General features: G+C 37.6%; 1 protein-coding gene across 1 annotated transcript in view; it reads right to left on the bottom strand.

Annotated features, from left to right (window-relative positions):
- Positions 1–373: 373 nt before the first annotated feature.
- Positions 374–21,777, bottom strand: part of AGBL3 (AGBL carboxypeptidase 3) — a 113,406-nt gene continuing 92,002 nt past the window's right edge. Inside the window, exons 16-17 of the mRNA XM_055590982.1 lie at positions 7,300–7,531; positions 374–950 (exon numbers count right to left, since the gene is read on the bottom strand). Coding sequence (XP_055446957.1) covers positions 539–950; positions 7,300–7,531 — 644 coding nt within the window. The 3' untranslated portion in view covers positions 374–538. The remainder of the gene's footprint in view (positions 951–7,299; positions 7,532–21,777) is intronic.

Below are 21,777 nucleotides of genomic sequence, written 5' to 3'. Positions count from 1 at the left end.
GCCACCATTGTTGACCTGCAACTCCAGGCAGATTGACTCTCTTCTCACTTATCCCATCCATCTTTATTTGCCCAATATACCTGTTTCTCTGCAGTAAGTCACTAATGGTTTCTAGCACACTGCAAGATAGAAGTTAAAGAAACAGTGTTTGTTGACTGATTCATTAAAGTGCCTAGTAGGAACATTAAGAGCAGTACATGTCATCCTTGCCTTGAGGTCTTGGTCTTTTAGTGTTGTGTGAATAAATCATTTCAGAAGAAATCAAAAGTTCAGACTTTATCTTGACAAAAATTAAATATCTAAGTGATTTTTCATTTTCTATATTTTTTCTGGATTTTTTTTAAATCTGAAAGATGTTCCCTCCAAAGAAGATAGGCTATCTGAAATTTGTAGTTTAGTACATGCACATGAACAGGTGGGAGGGGGTAGGGATTGAGGGGCCAGGAGGGCTTTCCTTTGTCTTTCTTTTCTTTTTCTTTTTACTGTGTTAGCTTATGTTATCTCTCATCCACAGTTTTCAGAGCAGCATAAAGCTAGATTATGTGTCCCTCTGCAACTTCAGGTGAAAGGTGGGCTGTCCATGCTTCTTTTTTGGATGCTCTCCCTTAGTTTTAGTTGGATGGGGGGCTGTCTGCATAGTGCCTTGCTGGCTGGATCCTTCAGCTTGCAGACTCTTGTCTGCATCCTTCTCAGAACTTGAGGGAGTCATCTCCCATTTGCTGCTGGCAGCTTTCATGTCTTTAGTCTTTGTGGCCTTGACTTGAGAATATTTTCTCCTCTTCTTGGGCCCTCCGAGAGGCAGCGAACTTTCAGATGACTTCCGGGACAGAGGCTGGAGCCATTTTGAAGTGCTTACTATAAGAGTCCTTTGGCTTATCAAAGGGAGATTTCTGGGTGGTGTCCAAGATGTGCTGCATTTCCTTATGTTTATGTTAGAAGATGGCTTTTGTCTAGGAAAGAAATGAAATATGTGAGCTTCTGCTCAATATGTACCCTAAGTATTTGTAGTTCTTAGGTACTGTCATAGTATAAATCTTTTTTTTTTTTTTTTCCTTTGCTGAGTTCATTCTCCTTTAAGACTCTTACCTTTATTTCTATGAGAATGATCTAACTTCATTTCTGGTCATGATTTTAAAGCACTATTCAAACCTTGTATTTTGAAATGCCCTGAGGATATGTTTATTTGGATACCTGTCCTGACCCCAGGCTTCCTGGTATAATTGCCACTCTGGGCCTCAGCCCTTTCTTACATTAATGCATTCAGCTGAAGTCAATGCTCTCTAAAATTCCACCTTGCTCTAAAAATCTACTTTGTGTATTCTATTAGAATTAATTTAGTGTATATGCACTGTGCCCCGGCCCCGCTCACCCCCTGTATTCAGTAAAGAGATCAATATAAGTCCGAGAGAGAGAAGTTTTCCTCAAGAGAGTGAGGTTTTCAAAATTACTGTCACTACCTAAAGTCCCTCAGTTTTTCTTTAGAATTCCATTTTTTAACCACAAAATCTCGACCATGTTTTTAATTAAACTCTTAATTTTGAGATAATTGTAGACCTACCTACAGCTGGAAGAAATAATATAGAGATGTACCCTTCATCCAGTTTCCCCTAAATGAAATAGCTTGCAAAACTACAAACAATAACACAGTTAGGGTATTGCCATTGACAGAGTCCAGATACAGAGCAGTTCCTTGACGTTTCCCTTTTACTGTCGTACCTACTTTCCTCCTTCCTCATCTCCTCAACTCCGGGCAACCAATTTGTTGTCCAGATTACATGATTTTGTTATTTCAAGAGTGCTGTACAAGTGAACTTATATTGAACCTTTTGGGATGGACTTTTTTTTCACCCAGCAAACTCTGGAGACTCATCCAGGTTGCTTCGTGCATCAGTAGTCCATTCTGTGTTTATTGCTGAGGTCATGGCATGGATGTACCAGTTTGTTTAATGATTCATCCATTGAAGGACATGTGAGTTGTTTCCGGTTTATAGGTATTAGAAATAAAGCTGCTATAAACCTTTGTGAACAGGTTTTTGTGTGAATGTACCTTTCTCTGGGATTAAAGCTCAGGAGAGCAATTGCTGGGTCATATGTTAGTTTTATATTTGGCTTGTGAAGAAACTACCAAGCTGTTTTCCAGAGTGAAAACATATATATTCCTACCAGCAATATATGAGTGACCCAATTTCTTTGCATCGTCATCAACATCTGTGTTATCATTATTTTGTATTGTAGCCATTCCGATAGGTATGTACTCACGACTCACTGTGGTTTTGTTTTGCATTTCCCTCGTGGCTAACGATGTGGAACATGTTTTCATGTGTTTATGTGCCATCTGTATATTGTTTGGTGAAGTTACAGTTCATGTCTTTTGCTCATTTTCTAAGTGATCTATTTGTTTTCTTACTGTTGATTTTTTCCTACTCCTATTGCTTTATTTTTATTTTTTAAATTGAAGTAGAATTCATTTGTAATGTTGCATGAGTTTTGAGTGTACATAAAGTTATTCAGTTGTACTATATATATATATATATATATATTCTTTTTCCTATTATTTTCCATTATGGTTTATTACAGAATGTTGAATATAGTTCCCTGGGCTATACCGTAGGACTTTATTGTTTATTTATTTTATATATGTAGTTTGTATCTGCTAATCCCAAACTCCTAAATTATCTCTTTCCCTTCCTTTCCTCCTTTGGCAACCATGAGTTTGTTTTCTGTGTCTGTGAATCTATTTCTGCTTTGTAAATGAACTCATTTGTATCGTATTTTAGATTCCACATATAAGTGATACCATATCATTTGTCTTTCTCTTCTTTCGGTTAGTATGATAATCTCTAGGTTGGTCCATCTTGCTGCAAATTATTTCATTATTTTTATGGCTGAGTAATATTCCATTATATATACATCTCTATTATCCATTTATCTATTGATGGACATTTGGTTGCTCCCATGTCTTGGCTATTGTAAATCGAGTTATTCTGAACATTGAGGTGCATCCATCTTTTTGAATTAGAGTTTTCTCTGGATATATGCCCAGGAGTGGGATTGCTGGATCATATGGCAACTCTACTTTTAGTTTTTTAAGGAAACTTCATACTGTTTTCAATTGTGGTTGCCCCAGTTTACATTCCTACCAACAACGTAGGAGGGTTCCTTTTTTCTCCACACCCTCTCCAGCATTTATTATTTGTAGACTTTTTTGATTAATGTGTATCTCTCAGCATGTTCCTCCTGGGTTTATCCTGTATGGGACCCCCTGCACTTTCTGGACTTGGGTGACTCTTTCCTTTTCTATGTTGGGAAAGTTTTTGACTATAATCTCATCCAATGTTTTCTCAGGCCCTTTCTCTTTTTCTTTGGGACCCCTATAATTCGAATATTGGTGCATTTAATGTTGTCCCAGAGGTGTCTGAGACTGTTCTCATTTCATTCTTTATTCTGTTCCATGGCAGAGATTTCCACCATTCTGTCTTCTCAGTCACTTATCTGTTCTTCTGCCTCAGTTATTCTGCTATTGATTCCTCTAGTGTATTTTTCATTTCAGTTATTTATTGTTCATGTCTGTTGTATTCTTTGTAGACTTTTTAATGATGGCCATTCTGACCACTGCAAGGTAATACTTCATTGTGCTTTTGATCTGCATTCCTCTAATAATTAGCATAGTTGACCATTTTTTCATGTGCCTATTGGCCGTCTATATGTCTTCTTTGGATAAATGTCTATTTAGGTGTTCTGCACATTTTTTGATAGGGTTGGGTTTTTTTTTAATATTAAACTGTATAAGATGTTTGTATATTTTGGAAAATTACACCCTTATTGGTTGCATCATTTGCAAGTGTTTTTCCCAGTCTGTATGTTGTCTGTTCATTTTGTTTACGGTTCCTTTGCTGTACAAAAGCTTATAAGTTTGAGTTTCATTTGTTTATTTTTGCTTTTATTTCTGTTGCCATGGGAGACTGACCTAAGAAACATTGCTACCATTTATGTCAGAGAATACTTTGCCTATGTTCTCTTCTAGGAGTTTAATGGTGTTATGTCTTATATTTAAGTCTTTAAGCCATTTTGAGTTTATTTTTGTGTAGGGTGTGAGGGAGTGTTCTAACTTGATTTACATGTGACTGTAGCTTTCCCAACACTACTTGCTAAAGAGACTGTTCTGCATTGTTCTTGACTCTTTTGTTGAAGACTGATCCTAAGTGTATAGGTTTATTTCTGGGCTCTCTATTTTTTCTGTTGATTCATATGTCTGTTTTTGTGCCAGTACCATACTGTTTTGATTACTGTGGCTTTTTGGCATTTTCTGAAGTTTGGGACAGTTCTGCCTCCAGCTTTGTTCTTTTTCCACCAAATTGCTTTGGCAATTCTGGGTTTTTTATGCTTCCATATAAATTTTAGGATTATTTGTTCTAGTTTTAAAATGTCATAGGTAATTTGATAGAGGTCACATTAAATCTGTAAATTGCTCTGGGTAGTGTGGCCATTTTAACAGTGTTAATTCTTCCAATCCAAGAGCATGGAATATCCTTCCATTTCTTTGAATCATCTTCAGTTTCCTTTATCTATGTTTTATAGTTCTCAGCATATGGGTCTTTGACCTCCTTGGTCACCTCCTTTGTTCTTTTTTTTTTTTTAATTTGATTCTAAACAGGATTTTTTTTTTTTTCACTTTCCTTTTCTGATACTTCATTATTAGTATATAGAAATGCAACCTATTTCTGTATGTTAATCTTTTATCCTGCTACCCTGTTGAACTCGTTTATCAGTTTTAGTAGTTCTTGGTGGAGTCTAGGATTTTCTATATATATTGAATCATGTCATCTGCACGTCATGACAGTTTTACCTCTTCCTTTCCAACTTGGATACTTTTTGTTTTTTTTCTTTTCTGATTACTGTGGCTAGGAATTCCAATGCTATGTTGAACAGGAGTGGTGAGAGTGAGCATGCTTGTCGTGTTTCAGCTTTTAGTGAGCCTTTCAGCTTTCCGTCATTGAGTATTATGTTGGCTGTGCGTTTATCATACATAGCTTTTGTTGTGCTGAGGTATGTTCCCTTTGTACCCACTTTAGTGAGAGTTTCTACCCTGAATAAATTTTCAAATGATTTTTTTTGCCTCTGTTGATGATAGAGGATCATCGATCATCTACCTGATGATCATGTGCTTTTTGTCTTTTCTTTTGTTGATGTAGTTGTATCACATTAATTGATTTGCCTATGTTGAGCCATCTTTTGACCCTGGGATGAATCCAGCTTGATTGTGGTGTATGATCTTTTTTATATGTTGTTGGATTTGGTTTGCTAATATTTTGCTGAGGATTTCTGCAGGCAGAATATTTTAGGCTATGTTTTGTTATTCAACTGCCACTCTATGTCTTTCAGTCTATTGACACTTAAGGTAATTATTGATAGATATGAATTGTTGTCATTTTAAACCTTGTTTTCCAGTTGATTTTGGATTTCTTCTTTGTTCCTTTTTCTTTTTCCTTTTTCCTTTTGTGGTTTGATTGAGTTTTTAGACTGCATAAAAATTCAATTTTTATTTATCTGTAGTGTTTTTGAGTGTATCTTTTTAAGTATCTTTTACATTACCCACGAATAACTTATCACATCTAATGGTGTAATTTCCCCAGCTTGAGTGGAATATAGATATCTAACCTTTCTTTATGTCCCCCTTACCTTCTCATATTTGTATTGTCTTAAATATTTTTCTTTAGATACATTTAGAACCGTATCAGTGTAATAACTTTTGCTTCAGCCATCAACATATTTAGAGAACTCGAGAAGGAAACCCTATTATATTTACCTATACATTTGCTCAGCATTATCTATTTCCTGATGTTCCTCCTCTATTTTTTCTGTTTAAAAAAATTTAGTCATTCTTTTAGTGTAGGTCTTCTAGTGAAGAATTCTCTTTAGTTTTCCTTCATCTTAACGTTCGTTGAGTTCTGCTTTATTTTTGCTGCGTGTCAGGTTGTGGGTTGACAGTTCCTTTCTTTCAATAATTGACAACATTGTGCCACTTCTTCTAGCCTCTATAGTTTCTGCTGAGAAATTGGCTGTATTTCAACTTGTTTCCCTTATAAATAAGGTGTCATTTTTCTCTGGCTGCTTTCAGGAATTATTTTCTTTAGTTTTCAGAAGTTAAATTTTGGAATATCTTGGCATGATTTCTTTGAGTTTATCCTGTTAATGGTTTGCTCAGTTGTTTGATCTGTAGGGTTATGTCTCCTGCCAGATTTGGAGTACCTCTGAGTACCTTCTCAGCCTTGCTGCTTTCTCCTCTCTTCCGGGGACTCTGAAAACATGAATGTTAGATTTTGCTTTATGGTTCCAAATTCATTTTCTTTTCTTTGGCTCCTGTAAGCAATACTGCAATGAACATCATTACAGAAGTCTTCTGGCCCTTCCTGAGGCTTTTTTCCCCTTAGGACTGGTTTCTAAAGGTGGAATTTCTTAAAACAAATGTAGATAATAAGGATTTTCATATATTATTGGATTGCCTTCCAGAAATTGTACCATTTCTATTCCAACAGTCAGTGAGTGAATTCTTCCATTGAGAGACAAAAATGAGAGAATTTCATTATTGTTTTAATTTACATTCCTTGGATTTAAGTGAGACTGAACATTTTAAAGTGATTATTGGTCCTTTTTTTCTTTTGTGAATTTCTGACTCATAGCCTTTGCCCATTTTCCTATTAAAATATTCATGATTCTGTCATTGATTTGTATGCAGTCTTTGAATATTAAGTATGTTGGCCCTCTGTTTCTTATATTATGAAGAGAAACGTCAAAGCATACTGATGAAAGACTCTGCATTCTAAATGTCTAGTTAGGGTTGAGTCCAGTTGCTACCTATTGGCTGTGTGACCTTGAACAAATCTGAGAAACAGACTTTGCATCTCAGTTTCCTTATGTGTAGAATGTAGAATGTGTTTGTGTAAACAAAGAATGTTGTGTAGCACAAAGAAAGTACTTCATCAAATCTGTTGATAATATTAGTATTATATTTCTTACTTTCAGCTTGTCATTGTCTTTTATTTGTATTCGTTTCCTTTTGGTCTTATAGATCCGAACTAATGAGTGGTTTCATGTAAATAATCAAATAAGGCCCGATAACCTTACTCCTTCACATATCCAGTGTTTTCTTATGGCTTTGGGCCTTTGTCAAATATGGTGTAGTTGCCTAAATTAAGAGCCTATGTTTGTTTCTTAGGATGTGGAATCAATAAACCATGTTTCTTTATAAAAGAGTACATGTATTAAATAGCTAAGAATGACAAAATTGTATTGACTTACTGATGTTGGATTTGAAAGCTGGTTCTTAGGTTGAATACCTCTTTTATCTGAGTGGTTTGCACATTTTTAGTGCTATGCATGATGGGGAGCAAATACTGCAATATTTCTTGAGTTTGAGCTATGTTTTTATCCCTGTAGATTCTTTTCTCATCATCTGTCCAGTTTATATCAGCCTTCTTGCTTTGGAAAGATGGACATTCTTTCATATTGCTTTTTAAGTTGTGATGCACATCTGGGGAGCAACCATAAAAATATGTATAGATACATAAACTGAGTTGATTAAGCAGTTACTTAGCATTATCTGCCAAAGATTCTATCTAAGAATTCTTATCCATCTGAAGCTTATGGGGCAGAAAATAAACAAATAAAACATGTCAGATAATAAAATTTATGGGAGAAAATAAAGCTGGGAAGGGGAATAGAGAATTCTTGGGGAGGGGCTGATTTCGGTTTTTAAAAAGGTGGTCAAAGAAGGCCTCCTTATGATGCTAGCATGTCAGAGGACTTAGGGAGCGAGTCAAGCCACTGTCGGAGGGAGGAGCATTCGCAGCAAGGGAAACAGTAAGTGCAAAGGCACTGAGCCAGGAGCACGGTCGTGTGTGCAGGGCGCACCATGATGAGACAAGTGGCTAAAGCAGAATCAATAAGCAGAAAGATACGAGCTAGATAGGTGACTTAGTTCACATAAGGCCTCACGGGCCATTGTAAGGACTCTGATTTTTACTGAGTGTGAAATAGGGAGGCCCTGGCAGGCTTTGAGGAGTGTCACATCTCACTCAGATCTGCTTTAATAGGATCATGCTGGTTACTGAGTAGAGAACAGACTGAAGAGGTGCAGGGGTAGACAGGCAGGGAGATCTCATGGAAGGCTACTGAAGGAATCTGTTAACAGGAGAGCGCACAGTAGCTTGGACCAGGGTGGTGGCAGTCATCAGAGGGAGGGGTGCAAGCAGGGGAGGGAAGAATCCTGAGTATATTTTGAGATTTTCCAATGAATTAGATGTGGGGTGAGAAAAGAAGAGAGAAATCAGTGGTAGCCCCAAAGCTGCTGTTTGAGGAAGTAGAAGGACAAGAGAGAAAACTATGAGAAAACTCTGTTAGAAATTCCTTCTTTATTATTTATTAATAGATGATATGAAGGAATTATTGTTTATTTTGTTAGTTGTGGTAAGAGTATAATAACATTAAAAAGGTGTAGAGAACTGTTTTAAAAAATAAAGTTTATTTGAAAAGTTGTTTATTCCACTCCATACCCATTAGGATGGCTATTGTCAAAAAACAGAAAATGTAAGTGTAGGCAAGGATGTGGAGAGATTAAAACCCTTGTGCATTGCTGGCTGGAATGTAAAATGGTGTAGTTGATATGGAGAACAGTATGGCGGTTCCTCAAAACTGAAAATAGAATTACAATAAGGTAATTGACGGTCCAGCAATTCTACTTCTGGTATATCCCCAGAATTGATCACATCTTGGAGAGTTATCTGTACACCAGTGTTCATAGTAGTGTTACTCACAGTAGCCAAAAGATGGAGGCAACTCAAGTGCCCGATGACAGATAAATGGATAAGCAAAATGTGGTGTATATATATATATAATGGGATATTATTGAGCCTTAAAAAGGAAGGAAATTCTGATACCTGCTACAACACAGATGAACTTTAAGGACATTATGCTAAGTGAAATAAGTCAGTCACTAAAAGACAAATAATGTATTTTTTTTTCCAAATATTCAATTCCACGTATATTGGATACCTAGACTAGTCAAAGTAGGATAGTTGCCAGGGGCTAGGAGGAGGGGGGAATGGGCAGTTGTCATTTAATGGCTATGGCGTTTCAGTCTTGCAAGATGAAAACAGTTCTGGAGGCTGTGTACAACAATGTGAATGTATTCAACATTGCTGAACTTTATACTTAAAAATACTTAAGATGGTAAATTTTATGTCATGTGTATTTTAACAGAATTTTTAAAATTCAATATATATAGGTAGAGAGAGGGGAAAAAAAGAACCCTAAGTAAAACTTGAAGGAAAATTGGTAGACATTTTAAAGTATGTAGCAGTATTACTTATAATTATGATGCCTAAATTGATATGTATGTTGACAGCATAAGAAAAAAGTAGAATACACTTAGAATAAAAGCAAGAAATACATTATGTTTTATATAAAAAAAAGGCTTATCTAGTCAAGAGACATAGACTGAACTATTTATGGGCAAAACAATATGATTTGCTGACTTTGCTTTAATTACTTCAGCAAAAAAAAAAGTAGTGGGAATATAAATGAAACAAGAATAGCAGGATGCTGATAACTATTAAAAGGTGGGTGACAGGCACCAGTGGTTCATTATTCTATTCTACTTTTGTTTATGCTTGAAATATCCACAATAATGCTTTTGAAAAAGGAACTGTCCATTACTAAAAAGAAAGGAAACAGATGACTAAAGCACTCACTGAATTAAACTAGACTTGAAAGACAATTAATGAGGGTATGTATAATTGCAATATCTGGCAGTGCTGGCAAATAAAATGAATTCATCTATAGTCTCTTGAGAAGCTGTTCCTAGGCTGTTCACTGAAACATTATTATGTAGCTGGCATTATGTTTAGTTTGGTAAATAGATATGAAAAATATATAGCCCTTGCCTTAAATATGCCAACAACTGGGACTAGAGAGAGAAGTAAAGCATCAGTTAGAATATATATCTATAGGATAAGGCAAGGTACTTACTGTAGCATTGCTGAAGAGGTACTTCCAGCCATACTTAGAGCTGGAAAAAGCAATATTCCTAATTCCTAATTAATCTGAGTCTTGATGCACAGGTATGTCAGCTAGTTAAAAAAAAAAAAAAAGAGTAGTAATCTAGGTTCATGTCTATGTCCATGTTCATGTCAATGGACATGAGCTTGAGCAAACTCTGGGAGATGGTGAGGGACAGGGAGGCCTGGCGTGCTGCAGTCCATGGGGTTGCAAAGAGCTGGACACAACTGGGCAACTGAACAGCAGCAGCAGCAGCAGCAGTAATCTAGGTAGTGGGACCAGCATGGCACACTTAGGAAATCACAAGTATGGTTTAGAAGGACTAGAAATCAGATAGGTGTGAATAAGTGGTTCAAAACTAGAGACCTTGTCTGTAATAACAGTACTTCTGGGAGATTTCCTGAGATAGGAATCATGTGTGACTGGTAGATGCTTAATGCTTTAAAAAGTCAATTGTTAGGAGGCCTTTATACATGGAAGTGATATAATTAGATCTTCATTTTTGAAAGATCAGAGTGGCAGCCAGGAGGTTGTCAGGTTGAAGAAAAGTGAGGCAGAGGGACAAGTTAGGAGGCTAATTCAGGGGAGGCAGAAAGGGAGTCTGAATCAAAGGAACATATATCTATGACTCATTACAAATATAAACTCTCCCAGAACTGGAGAAGTCTGCCTAGGCTGCTGGTGAATCTCCGACAGATCCAGTTCATCTCCACTTGAATAGTCCAGTAATGGGAAAGGACAGACTTCTGGGAGAAACTGAGTGATGCTGTATTTGAGGAAAATGTATAGCCCTAAATGTATATATTATAAAGGAGGAGGCAGCATCAAAAACTAACTCCCTCTGAAATGACTTACTTCAGTAAAAAAGAAAATTGCAGAATTTGTATTTATATGTCATCAAGATTTATCAGGACATGTTTAAAGATAATATAATAAAAAAACCCATGAGAATCTCAGCTCAGGAAAGATGGGAAGGTTGAGAAACATAATTTTAAATTAAGAGCAGTGGGTGGGTGGGAGCAGTAGGGAACACTGAAAATCAAATCTCCCCTTTGCAGCAAAATTCTATAAATATATAAATTCTATAAATATGGTCTCCAATTTCTCTCGTTTTAAGATACACTTTAATTAGACCTGTACCTCTATCATTCTACTGAAATTTCTCTGAACAAGATCCCCAAATAAAACCTACATGTTATAAAATGAAATAGTAAAACCATCTCACTTAATCAGAAGCATTAGACCTGGCTGATTATGCCCTGTTTGCTACACTTTCTCACTTAAGCTTCCAGGACAGCACATTCTCTTGCTTTCCCTCCTACCCAAGGCGGGGCTTTCCAGTCTTTTGTTGGGTTCTTACTCTTTTCCTGATCCATCAGTGTTGGGGGTTCCCAAGGACTTGCTCCTTAACCCTCATCTATATCTACACTCACTTAAATCTCATCCAGTTTCATGCCTTAAAATACTATCTTTATGCTGAAAATTCCTAAATGTATCTTCAGCCCAAATCTCTTCCTTTAACTCTGGACTCATATATCCAACTGCCTATTCAGTACCTCCACTTCAGTGTCTAAAGGCATGTCAAAGGAACATGTCTAAACTAAACTGATGCTCCACTCTTGGTCTTTGCCATCTGGCAGCTGACAGTTCAATAGAGCTAGTTGCTCTGGCCCAACGCCCTAGTTTCAACAGTTGTAAATACCTGTGAAACCATTACCATAAACCAAGATCTAGAAAAGATGATCACTAAAAGATTCCTGGTGCTCCTTTACAGTCCATTCTTTCCTTCCTCCCCTACTCTGTCCCTTACTCAAGGAAGCTGTTATCTACTTTCTGTCTCTAGAGATTAGCTTGCTTTTCATACACATGTGATTTCCTGTAGTTTTCACTTTTCTGCATCTGGTTGCTTTTTGCCAGCACTGTGATTTTGAGATTCATCCATGTTGTGTGTATCAGCTCATTACATTTTTATTCTATGATATGGAAAGGGCATCAATAAAAGAGGTGATGGGAACAATGCAATTAAATTGACTTTTTCAAGGCTATATTAAATAATTTTCTTCTGTATTCAACTTGTATAGAAATTAAATAAGGCAAGTATTTTTCAGAGTCAGGAGTAAAATGGCTATCTATCTTCTCTGTTTATAAAAACAGTTCCCATAATCCAGATTTCATACAATTTATTAATTATGATATGGTAGAAGCCACCTTGGCATTTATTAAAATCCTAAACATTAAAAAAACACCTTCTGTTGGTATCCTTGTCTTCTCAGTCCAAATGGGAGTCTGTTTGTTCAGAGGACACTTCAAGGATGTCACTTTGATACAGTTTCCATACAAATCATTGTTCCTGGGCTGAACTGTTTCCTGGTTTTTCTTGTCAGTTCCTAAAACACATCTCTGTTGGTCTCTGCTAAGCTTCTGAATCACAGTTTGGGAGCTGAAAGAAATTGGGTACTCTGATTTCAATATTAACAATGAACTATCTAATTAAGAGTAGTGAAGTGCCATGTTATGTCTCTATATACATGTCACAGTATGCAAGGTATTGTTACAGATATTACTTTACTTGGGGCTCTCAGCAGTTCTGATACAGACAGGATGGCCAGTGTTATCCCCATCTTATATCAGAAAGGGAATGTTAAGGAATCAGAGAGGTTAAACTAGTCGCTCATGATAACATAGCTAATAAGAAGGAGGGGCAGGTCTAGAATATACGCCTTCTAACTCTAGTACTTTGTCTATTACTTTCTCTCATGTTATTTTCTTGTATTATTTCATTTACTTCCATAGATAAGATGTGAAAGTGGAATTCCATGGAATTCTCCAGGCCAGAATACTGGAGTGGGTAGCCTTTCCATTCTCCAGGGGATCTTCCCAACCCAGGGATCGAACCCAGGTCTCCCACATTGCAGGCGGATTCTTTACCAGCTGAGCCACAAGGGAAGCCCAAGAACACTGGAGTGGGTAGGCTATCCCTTCTCCAGCAGATCTTCCCAACACAGGAATAGAACCGGGGTCTCCTGCATTGCAGGCGGATTCTTTACCAACTGAGCTCTCAGGGGAAGCCCCTTAGATAAGTAATATATTTTTAAAAAGTTAAATATTAGTTTAAATTAATCAACTTTAGATCCAAGTACAGGTATGACCAAAGGTGGTTTCTTAACCTAAATTTCTAGTTTTTGAGGCAACAGAAGCCTACATATTTCAACAGAACCCATTGCTGAGCAGAAACTAAGTTCTTAGAAGAGGCCAAGGAAGGAAGAACAGGCATACCATGTTTCCTCTGTTGTGCAAATTCAGTCTGTTCTCATACTTATAAACCCACTGTTGAGATGGTTGTTCAGATCATTGTTCCTGAAGACGGGGAAACTTGCCAAGGGGGCTTGTGATATAATAATTACTGGTTTAGACAAAACTACAGTGTTTATCTATGCTATCCCTGACTTCTCTTCCTATCCCTTTTCTAGTTTTTAGGTACTAATATCAACCCTGTGTGACCAGTGCTTCAATTGCTATTATAGAAAGTAAAACATCTGACAGTCATTCATTCTGAATATTATCTTAGACCAGAGAGAGAAACTCAGATAAAGCAATGATGACTGCATAGAAATAAATGTCTAGCTGCAGATGTTAAGGCATCCACTGGGGATAGTTTAAGGATACTGAACTCTCAGAAGCCTTCAAAATGCATCATATGGGCACTCCTATGCAGTCCTAGACACTGTGTCACAGATACTATGTAGACTATATGGAGACAACTAGAAATTGTTATCAAAAAGTCACTTTTACCTGTTACTTTAATTCAAAATCAAAATCTTTTAAGATGGAGGAAAGGGAATGAGGTAATCTGGTAGAAGAAATCTGGTGTAGTTCTCCTACCTCAGATACCTTTTTAGAAGCCAAGCAGGGACTCGTCCAGGTATTTTTGCTAAAAAAGAGAATATACCATAAAATTTCTGAACTTAGATTTTAAGGTTAACAAAACTTAATTTTTTACTTTCTTGACAGTTGCCTCAATTGCTAGCTTAATTCAACCTGCCACTGTCTCATTCAAACATATGAAATATATTCATGCATATTTCCTCTAGAAACCTTTAGATGAAACTGTTTCAGGAGAAGAGCAAACAGCAGAAATACCTGTCCAATAATTATCAAGCAATTCAGAACTGCATTCTGCATGTCAGGGTCTAGGAAGGGCATCTACATGTATAGCAGATTGACTAACTTTTAGAGCCCCAACTCAGGACACAGCTATACCAGACCAAAGAATCAGGATAATACATAATGAATAAATACTTATACACATATGATTATTATTTTTAACATATAGTATAAATTAGCTGTTTATTTAAAGTTATATATTATTCTGTATTATTTGCTATTCTGTTACATAAATGCCATTATTTAAGAAAAACAACAGGACTAGTTAACAGTGGCAGTTAGTAGTAATTAATAGTGGAACCAATTAAACAGTATGGGTGAGAATACTAGAACACTATGAATAGTGTTTTCCTCTGATGCAGATTTTAACTTTTTATAGAATATTTACATTTTATAGGCAATATTATTATGTCTTCTTAAGATACATAAGACCTTTTAAAAAGCTGAATGTAATACAGTAGGGCTAATTAGATATTACTTATAATTAATAAAAATTGACATGTTTATATCCCATGATAAGATATTTTTGCTTTTTATGTGTCCTCTTCCAAACATACTTCTCTCCACTGCCTGCAGCCTTCAGTATATCCTTCTTTTATGTAGTGGTAAAACTAAAAACATTCAAAAGTCAAGGAGTGCATCAAGGCTGTATGTATATTGTCACCCTGTTTATTTAACTTATATGCAGAGTTCAGTTCAGTTCAGTTGCTCAGTCGTGTCTCTGACTCTTTGTGACCCCATGGACTATATAGCATGCCAGGCTTCCATCACCAACTCTCAGAGCTTGCTCAAATTCATGTCTATCACATGTAGAGTACATCATGTGAAATGCCGGGCTGGATGAATCACAAGCTAGAATCAAGACTGTTGGAAGAAATATCAATAACATATACATCATATGTGTATATCCATCATATGCAGAGTGAAGCATGTAAAATGCTGGGCTGGATGACCAAGCTGGAATCAAGACTGTTGGGAGACATATCAATAACCTCAGATATACAAAGGATACCACCCTTATGGCAGAAAGCAAAGAGAAACTAAAGAGCCTCTTGATGAAGGTGAAAGAGGAGAGTGAAAAAACTGGCTTCAAAATCTAAGATCATGGCATCCAGTAACATCACTTCATGGCATATAGATGGGGAAACAGCGTAAGACTATTTTTGTGGGCTCCAAAATCACTGCAGACAGTGACTGCAGCCATGAAACTAAAAGATGCTCCTTGGAAGAAAAGCTATGACAAACCTAGATAGCGTATTAAAAAGCAGAGACATCACTTTGTCGGTAAAGATCTGTCTAGTCAAAGCTAATGGTTTTTCCAGTAGTCACATATGAATGTGAGAGTTGGACCATAAAGAAGGCTGAGAGCTGAGGAACTGATGCTTTTGAACTGTGGTGTTGTAGAAGACTCTTGAGAGTCCCTTTGACTGCAAGGAGATCAAACCAGTCCATCCTAAAGGAAATCAGTCCTGAGTATTCATTGGAAGGACTGATGCTGAAGCTGAAGCTCCAATACTTTGGCCACCTGATGCAAAGAGCCAACTCACTGGAAAAGAGCCTGATGCTGGGAAAGATAGAAGGCAAGAGGAGATGCGGATGACAGAAGATGAGATGGTTGGATGGTATCACCAATTCAATGAGTCCTCTTTGAGGAGGACATGAGTTTGAGCAAACTCTGGGAGATGGTGAAGGACAGGGTAACCTAGCGTGCTGCAGTCCATGGGGTCGCAAAGTCAGACATGACTGAGCTGAGCGACTGAATAACTGAGGTCACCTTTTATGAAGCCCACATTACACTGACCCCTGGTGGCATGCCAATGCAATGACATCAAATTAGATATCCTGTCAATACAGGAATCTGAACATGGAATATGACTTGACTTATTAGCAAGTGAAAAGTCAAAGTGTCTGACTCTTTGCAACCCATGGACTGTACAGTCCATGCAATTCTCCAGGCCAGAATACTGGAGTGGGTAGCATTTCCCTTCTTCAGGGGATCTTCCCAGCCCAGAGGTCGAACTCAGGATCTTCCTAACCCAGGGATCGAACCCAGGTCTCCCGCATTGCAAGTGGATTCTTTACCAGCTGAGCTACAAGGGAAGACCAAGAATACTGAAATGGGTAGTCTATCCCTTCTCCAGCAGATCTTCCTGACCCAGGAATTGAAACAGGGTCTCCTTCATTGTAGGTAGATTCTTTACCAACTGAGCTATCAGCGAAGCCCCTGGAGCTTGCTGAGCTATGAGGGAAGGCCCTCAAGCAAGCAATAGCTTGACTTATTAGCAATAGCTTGACTGCAGTCCATGGGGTCGCAAAGAGTTGGACCCAACTGAATGGCTGAACAACAACAAATTAGCAATAGCAGGTTTCTAGACTTGTAAGAATTAGTTTCCAGCTTCCCAAAAATGTCTGTTCACTTTGTATCTACAGGCTTGTTTTAGTAGACTGACTTTTGGGCATTTGACCCTTTAGTTCAGTTCAGTTCAGTCACTCAGTCATGTATCCGATTCTTTGCGACCCCATGAATTGCAGCATGCCAGGCCTCCCTGTCCATCACCAACTCCCGGAGTTCATTCAGACTCACGTCCATCGAGTCAGTGATGCCATCCAGCCATCCCATCCTCTGTCGTCCCCTTCTCCTGCCCCCAATCCCTCCCAGCCTCAGAGTCTTCTCCAATGAGTCAACTCTTCGCATCCTTAAATTTGGGCTTCCCATGTGGCGCAGTGGTAAAGAATCTGCTTGCCAGTACAGGAGACACAAGAGACGGTGGTTTAATCCCTGATTTGGGAAGATCCCCTGGAGGAGGAAATGGCAACCCACTCCAGTATTCCTGCCTAGAAAATTCCATGGACAGAGGAGCCTGGTGGGTGACAGTCCGTGGGGTCACCAAGAGTTGAATATGACTGAGCATGCATGCATATCCTTAAATTCATCATGTAGGGTTCTCCATGTCTACAATGTCTATTGTTTTTATTATAGATGCTCTGAAGCACACTGGATATCATCAGATGTTAAACTTCTTTTTCTCAGGGAAGAGGTTTTTCAAAGCACAGATGTAATTCAAACTGAATGTGAATTTCAAATAAATTACAGTTTTTAGTGGTGTTCAACTTGACTGCTCTTTCTGGTGACATATTTTTAACTTCTGAGTCAGTCTTATTTCCCATAAATGTCACTTTTTTCACTGTATGAGTTTTTGTCATAACCTATACATAATATCAAACAACTGAGGTATAGTTCATCCTATTCTGTGCTCCTTATGACCTATTCAAAGATGATCAAATAGATTTAGAGAAACAGCATATAAATTGTTTTACTGTAGTCCTGTCCTTTATTCCCTTCTTCAACTATTTACAAGTTAGACAAGGCTGTTCTTCTTGTCCCACATCTTGAAAATGTGACTTAATGGCAGACCAGCATTTTAACATCTTTTCTATGGCTATCAATAATGATAGCCACCTTGTAGGCACAGGTCTAAGGAAATACCCTCTTTCATTTCTGTAAAGTAAAAAATCTCATTAAGTGCTTCTGCATGTTGAGGAAATTAAAACATGACCCAAAAAGTTCATTATGTTATCACAGGACAGCAAATCATTTTTAAAGTACAAGGTGTGCAAGACATTTAGATCAGAATTTGTAAAAAATTTTTCTATGTTAAGAAATTGACAGACTGAAATATGCAAAAGTATACATTTTATATTTTCATTGTCAGTCAACCATGCAGATAGATGAACAAAGTCTAGTATGCGTTTGGACAATGTATTAACAATATCTGGTTGATGTTTCCTATGGTTTCATTAAAAATAATCATAGAAATCAAGATTCTCTGAAACCCCATTTTTTAAATTCAACTACTTAAGAGCCAGAAGAAATGTATTTTTGATTCAGTGTATCATGTGATAACTGTTCAGTTCAGTCGCTTAGTCGTGTCCAACTCTTTGTGACCTCATGGACTGCCAGGCCTCCCTGTCCATCACCAACTCCTGGAGTTTACCCAAACTCATGTCTATTGAGTCAGTGATGCCATCCAACCATCTCATCCTCTGTCGTCCCCTTCTCCTTCTGCCTTCAATCTTTCCCAGGATCAGAGTCTTTTCCAATGAGTCAGTTCTTCACATAAGGTGGCCAAAGTACTGGAGTTTCAACTTCAACATCAGTCCTTCCAATGAATACTCAGGACTGATTTCCTTTAGGATGGATTGGTTTGATCTCCTTGCAATCCAAGGGACTCTCAAGATTCTTCTCCAACACCACAGTTCAAAAGCATCAGTTCCTCAGCGCTCAGCTTTATAGTCCAACTCTCACATCTATACATGACTACTGGAAAAACCATAGCCTTAACTAGACGGACCTTTGTTGGCCAAGTAATAGCTCTGCTTTTTAATATGCTGCCTAGGTTGGTCATAACTTTTCTTCCAAGGAGCAAGTGTCTTTTAATTTCATGGCTGCAGTCACCATCTGCAGTGATTTTGGAACCCCAAAAAATAAAGTCTGCCACTGTTTCCCCATCTATTTGGCATGAAGTGATGGGACCGGATCCCATGATCTTAGTTTTCTGAATGTTGAGCTTTAAGCCAGCTTTTTCACTCTCCTCTTTCACTTTCATCAAGAGGCTCTTTAGTTCTTCTTCACTTTCTGCCATAAGGATGGTGTCATCTGCATATCTGAGGTTATTGATATTTCTCCCAGCAATCTTGATTCCAGCTTGTGCTTCATCCAGCCCAGCGTTTCTCATGATGTACACTACATATGTTAAATAAGTAGGGTGACGATATACAGCCTTGACATATTCCCTTTCGTATTTGGAACCAGTCTGTTGTTCCGTGTCCAGTTCTGTTGCTTCCTGACCTGCATACAGATTTCTCAAGAGGCAGGTCAGGTGGTCTGGTATTCAAATATCTTTCTGAATTTTCCAGTTTGTGGTGATCCACACAGTCAAAAGCTTTGGCATAGTCAATAAAGCAGAAATAGATGTTTTTCTGGAATTCTCTTGCTTTTTCCATGATCCAATGGATGTTGGCAATTTTAATTTGCCAACAGATGTTGGCAAGTTTAATGCTTACTTTTTTCATATTTACCATGTGTTTGCTGTATTAGCTATTGCCAGAGACTCGGAATTCCTACAATAGCCTTATTTTTGTCTATCCTGTTGTCTTTGGGGTTCCCTAAGAGCTACTTATCAGATAGAATATATGTCTTGCTTGCAGCTCCTTCAGCTATAAACTATTGTTATTATACTGGAGTCATGTCAGTGTGGTGGTAAGGCATGGGGGAAAGGAAACATCTTGTAATCTTTCGAAATCTTGGTCTTTTAGTGGGTCTGTGTCCCTGCACTGTGACCTTAGTAAGTATTTCTTGGCTTTTCTTCCCCCTACCTTTCAGTGGGAGGGGGCTGGCTGGGCAGATGGAAGAAGAGTAACATATATCCAGAACATTCTCCCTAACAAAGGTCTACTCTCCAAATCCAGTCCTTTACGTGTTGGAGGTAAAAGGATCAAGTCCCTTACTATGTTTACATCGTATGTCTCTCTCTTCTTCCAAGAGTCGTTTTAGCTCTTATATATGGGTCACTCATTTTGAATTGTGTGTATGGTGTAAGGAATGAGCCCCACCACCCACTTCATTCTTTTGCATGTGCATATCTAGTTGTCTCAGTACCATTTTTAAGGCTATTTCTTCTTCATTGAATTGTCTTGGCACCTTTATTGAAACTCAATTGACAATGAATGTAAGGGTTCATTTCTGCATTCTCAATTCTACTTCACTGATCTCTGTATCTACCCTTATGCCAGTGCTGCACTGTTACGATTACTGCAGCTTGGCAGTAAGTTTTGAAAATTTAAAGTATGAGTTTGTGAACTTTGTTCTTCTTGCTTGAAAATTGTCTTGATTATTTTGGCCTTTTATATTACCACTGCATTTTAGATTTAGCTTGTTAATTTTTGTTTCTGCTGAGATTTTGATAGGATTGCACTGAGTCTGTGTATCAATTTGGTGAATACTGCCATCTTAACTAAGTCTTCTGATGTATGAACATGGGGGAATCTTTCCATTTATTTAAATCATCTTTAATATATTTCAAGAGTTTTCTAGTTTTCAGTGTACAAGTATTATACCACTTTTATTAAATGAACTCCTAAGCACTGTATTCTTTTTGATGCTTTCTAAATAGAATTGTTTTCTTAATTTCACTTATAGGGTGTTCACTGCTAATATACAGAAATACAATTGATTTTTTTAACAGATTTATTGCGATCTAATTCACATACCATACACTTCACCCATTACAATTCTGCATGTTTTTTATCTTGCAACCTTGCCAAACTCGTTTATTAGCTTCAGTAGGTTTTGTATGTGCGTGTGTGTATGTATATATGTGTGCATGTATTCCTTAGGATTTTCTATATATAAAATCATGTGTACTGCAAATAGAGGTAGTTTTACTTCTTTGCAGTCTGGATGCCTTGTATTTATTCTTCTTTCCAGATTGCCATGCCTAACCTCCATTATGTTGAATAGAAATATTGAGAGCAGACACCCGTATCGTGGTCCTGATCTTGGGGTGAAAGCATTCAGTCTTGTACCATCATCTATGACATTAGCTGTGGGATTTTCATAGATGGCCTTTATCAGGTTGAGGAACATCCCATCTACTTCTAGTCTGGTGAGTGTCTTTTTTAAAAAAAAAATCATGGAAGATGTTGGATTTTGCCAAACATTATCTCTGCATTAACTGAGATGATTGTGTGCATTTTGTTCTCTATCCTATTAATATGTATATTATATTGTTTAATTTTTTAAAAACTTTTTATTGGGTGGCTCAGTGGTAAAGAATCCATCTGCCAGAATGGATAAGAAAGCTGTGGTACATATACACAATGGAATATTACTCAGCTATTAAAAAGAACACAGTTTAATCAGTTCTAATGAGGTGGATGAAACTGGAGCCTATGACAGTGAAGTAAGTCAGAAAGAAAAACACCAATACAGTATATTAATGCATATATATGGCATTTACAAAGATGGTAATGATGACCCTATATGCAAGACAGCAAAAGAGACACAAATATAAAGAACAGACTTTTGGACTCTGTGGGAGAAGGTGAAGGTGGGATGATTTGAGAGAATAGCATTAAAACAGGTGTATTACCACATGTGAAATAGATCACCAGTCCAAGTTCAATTCATCAAACAGGGCATTCAAAGCTGGTGCTCTGGGACAACCCTGAGGGATGGGATGGGGAGAGAGGTGAGAGGGGGGTTCAGGATGGGGGACACACGTACACCCATGGCTGATTCATGTCGGTGTATGGCAAAAACTACTACAATATTGTAATTAGCCTCCAATTAAAAAAAAAAAAAAAGTATCCGTCTGCCAAGCAGGAGATGCAGATTCAGTTCCTGGGTTAGGAAAATCCCCTGTAGAAGGAAATGGCAACCCATTCCAGTATTCATGTCTGGGAAATCCCATGGACAGAGGAACCTGGTGGGCTGTAGTCCACAGGGTTGCAAAGAGTTGGACACAACTTAGTGACTAAACAACAACAACAAAAGTT

Source organism: Bubalus kerabau, chromosome 8, assembly GCF_029407905.1.
Source record: "Bubalus kerabau isolate K-KA32 ecotype Philippines breed swamp buffalo chromosome 8, PCC_UOA_SB_1v2, whole genome shotgun sequence".
NCBI lineage: Eukaryota > Metazoa > Chordata > Mammalia > Artiodactyla > Bovidae > Bubalus > Bubalus kerabau.
Note: the sequence above shows the minus strand (reverse complement) of the source record. Positions and strands in the feature narration are given on the sequence as shown.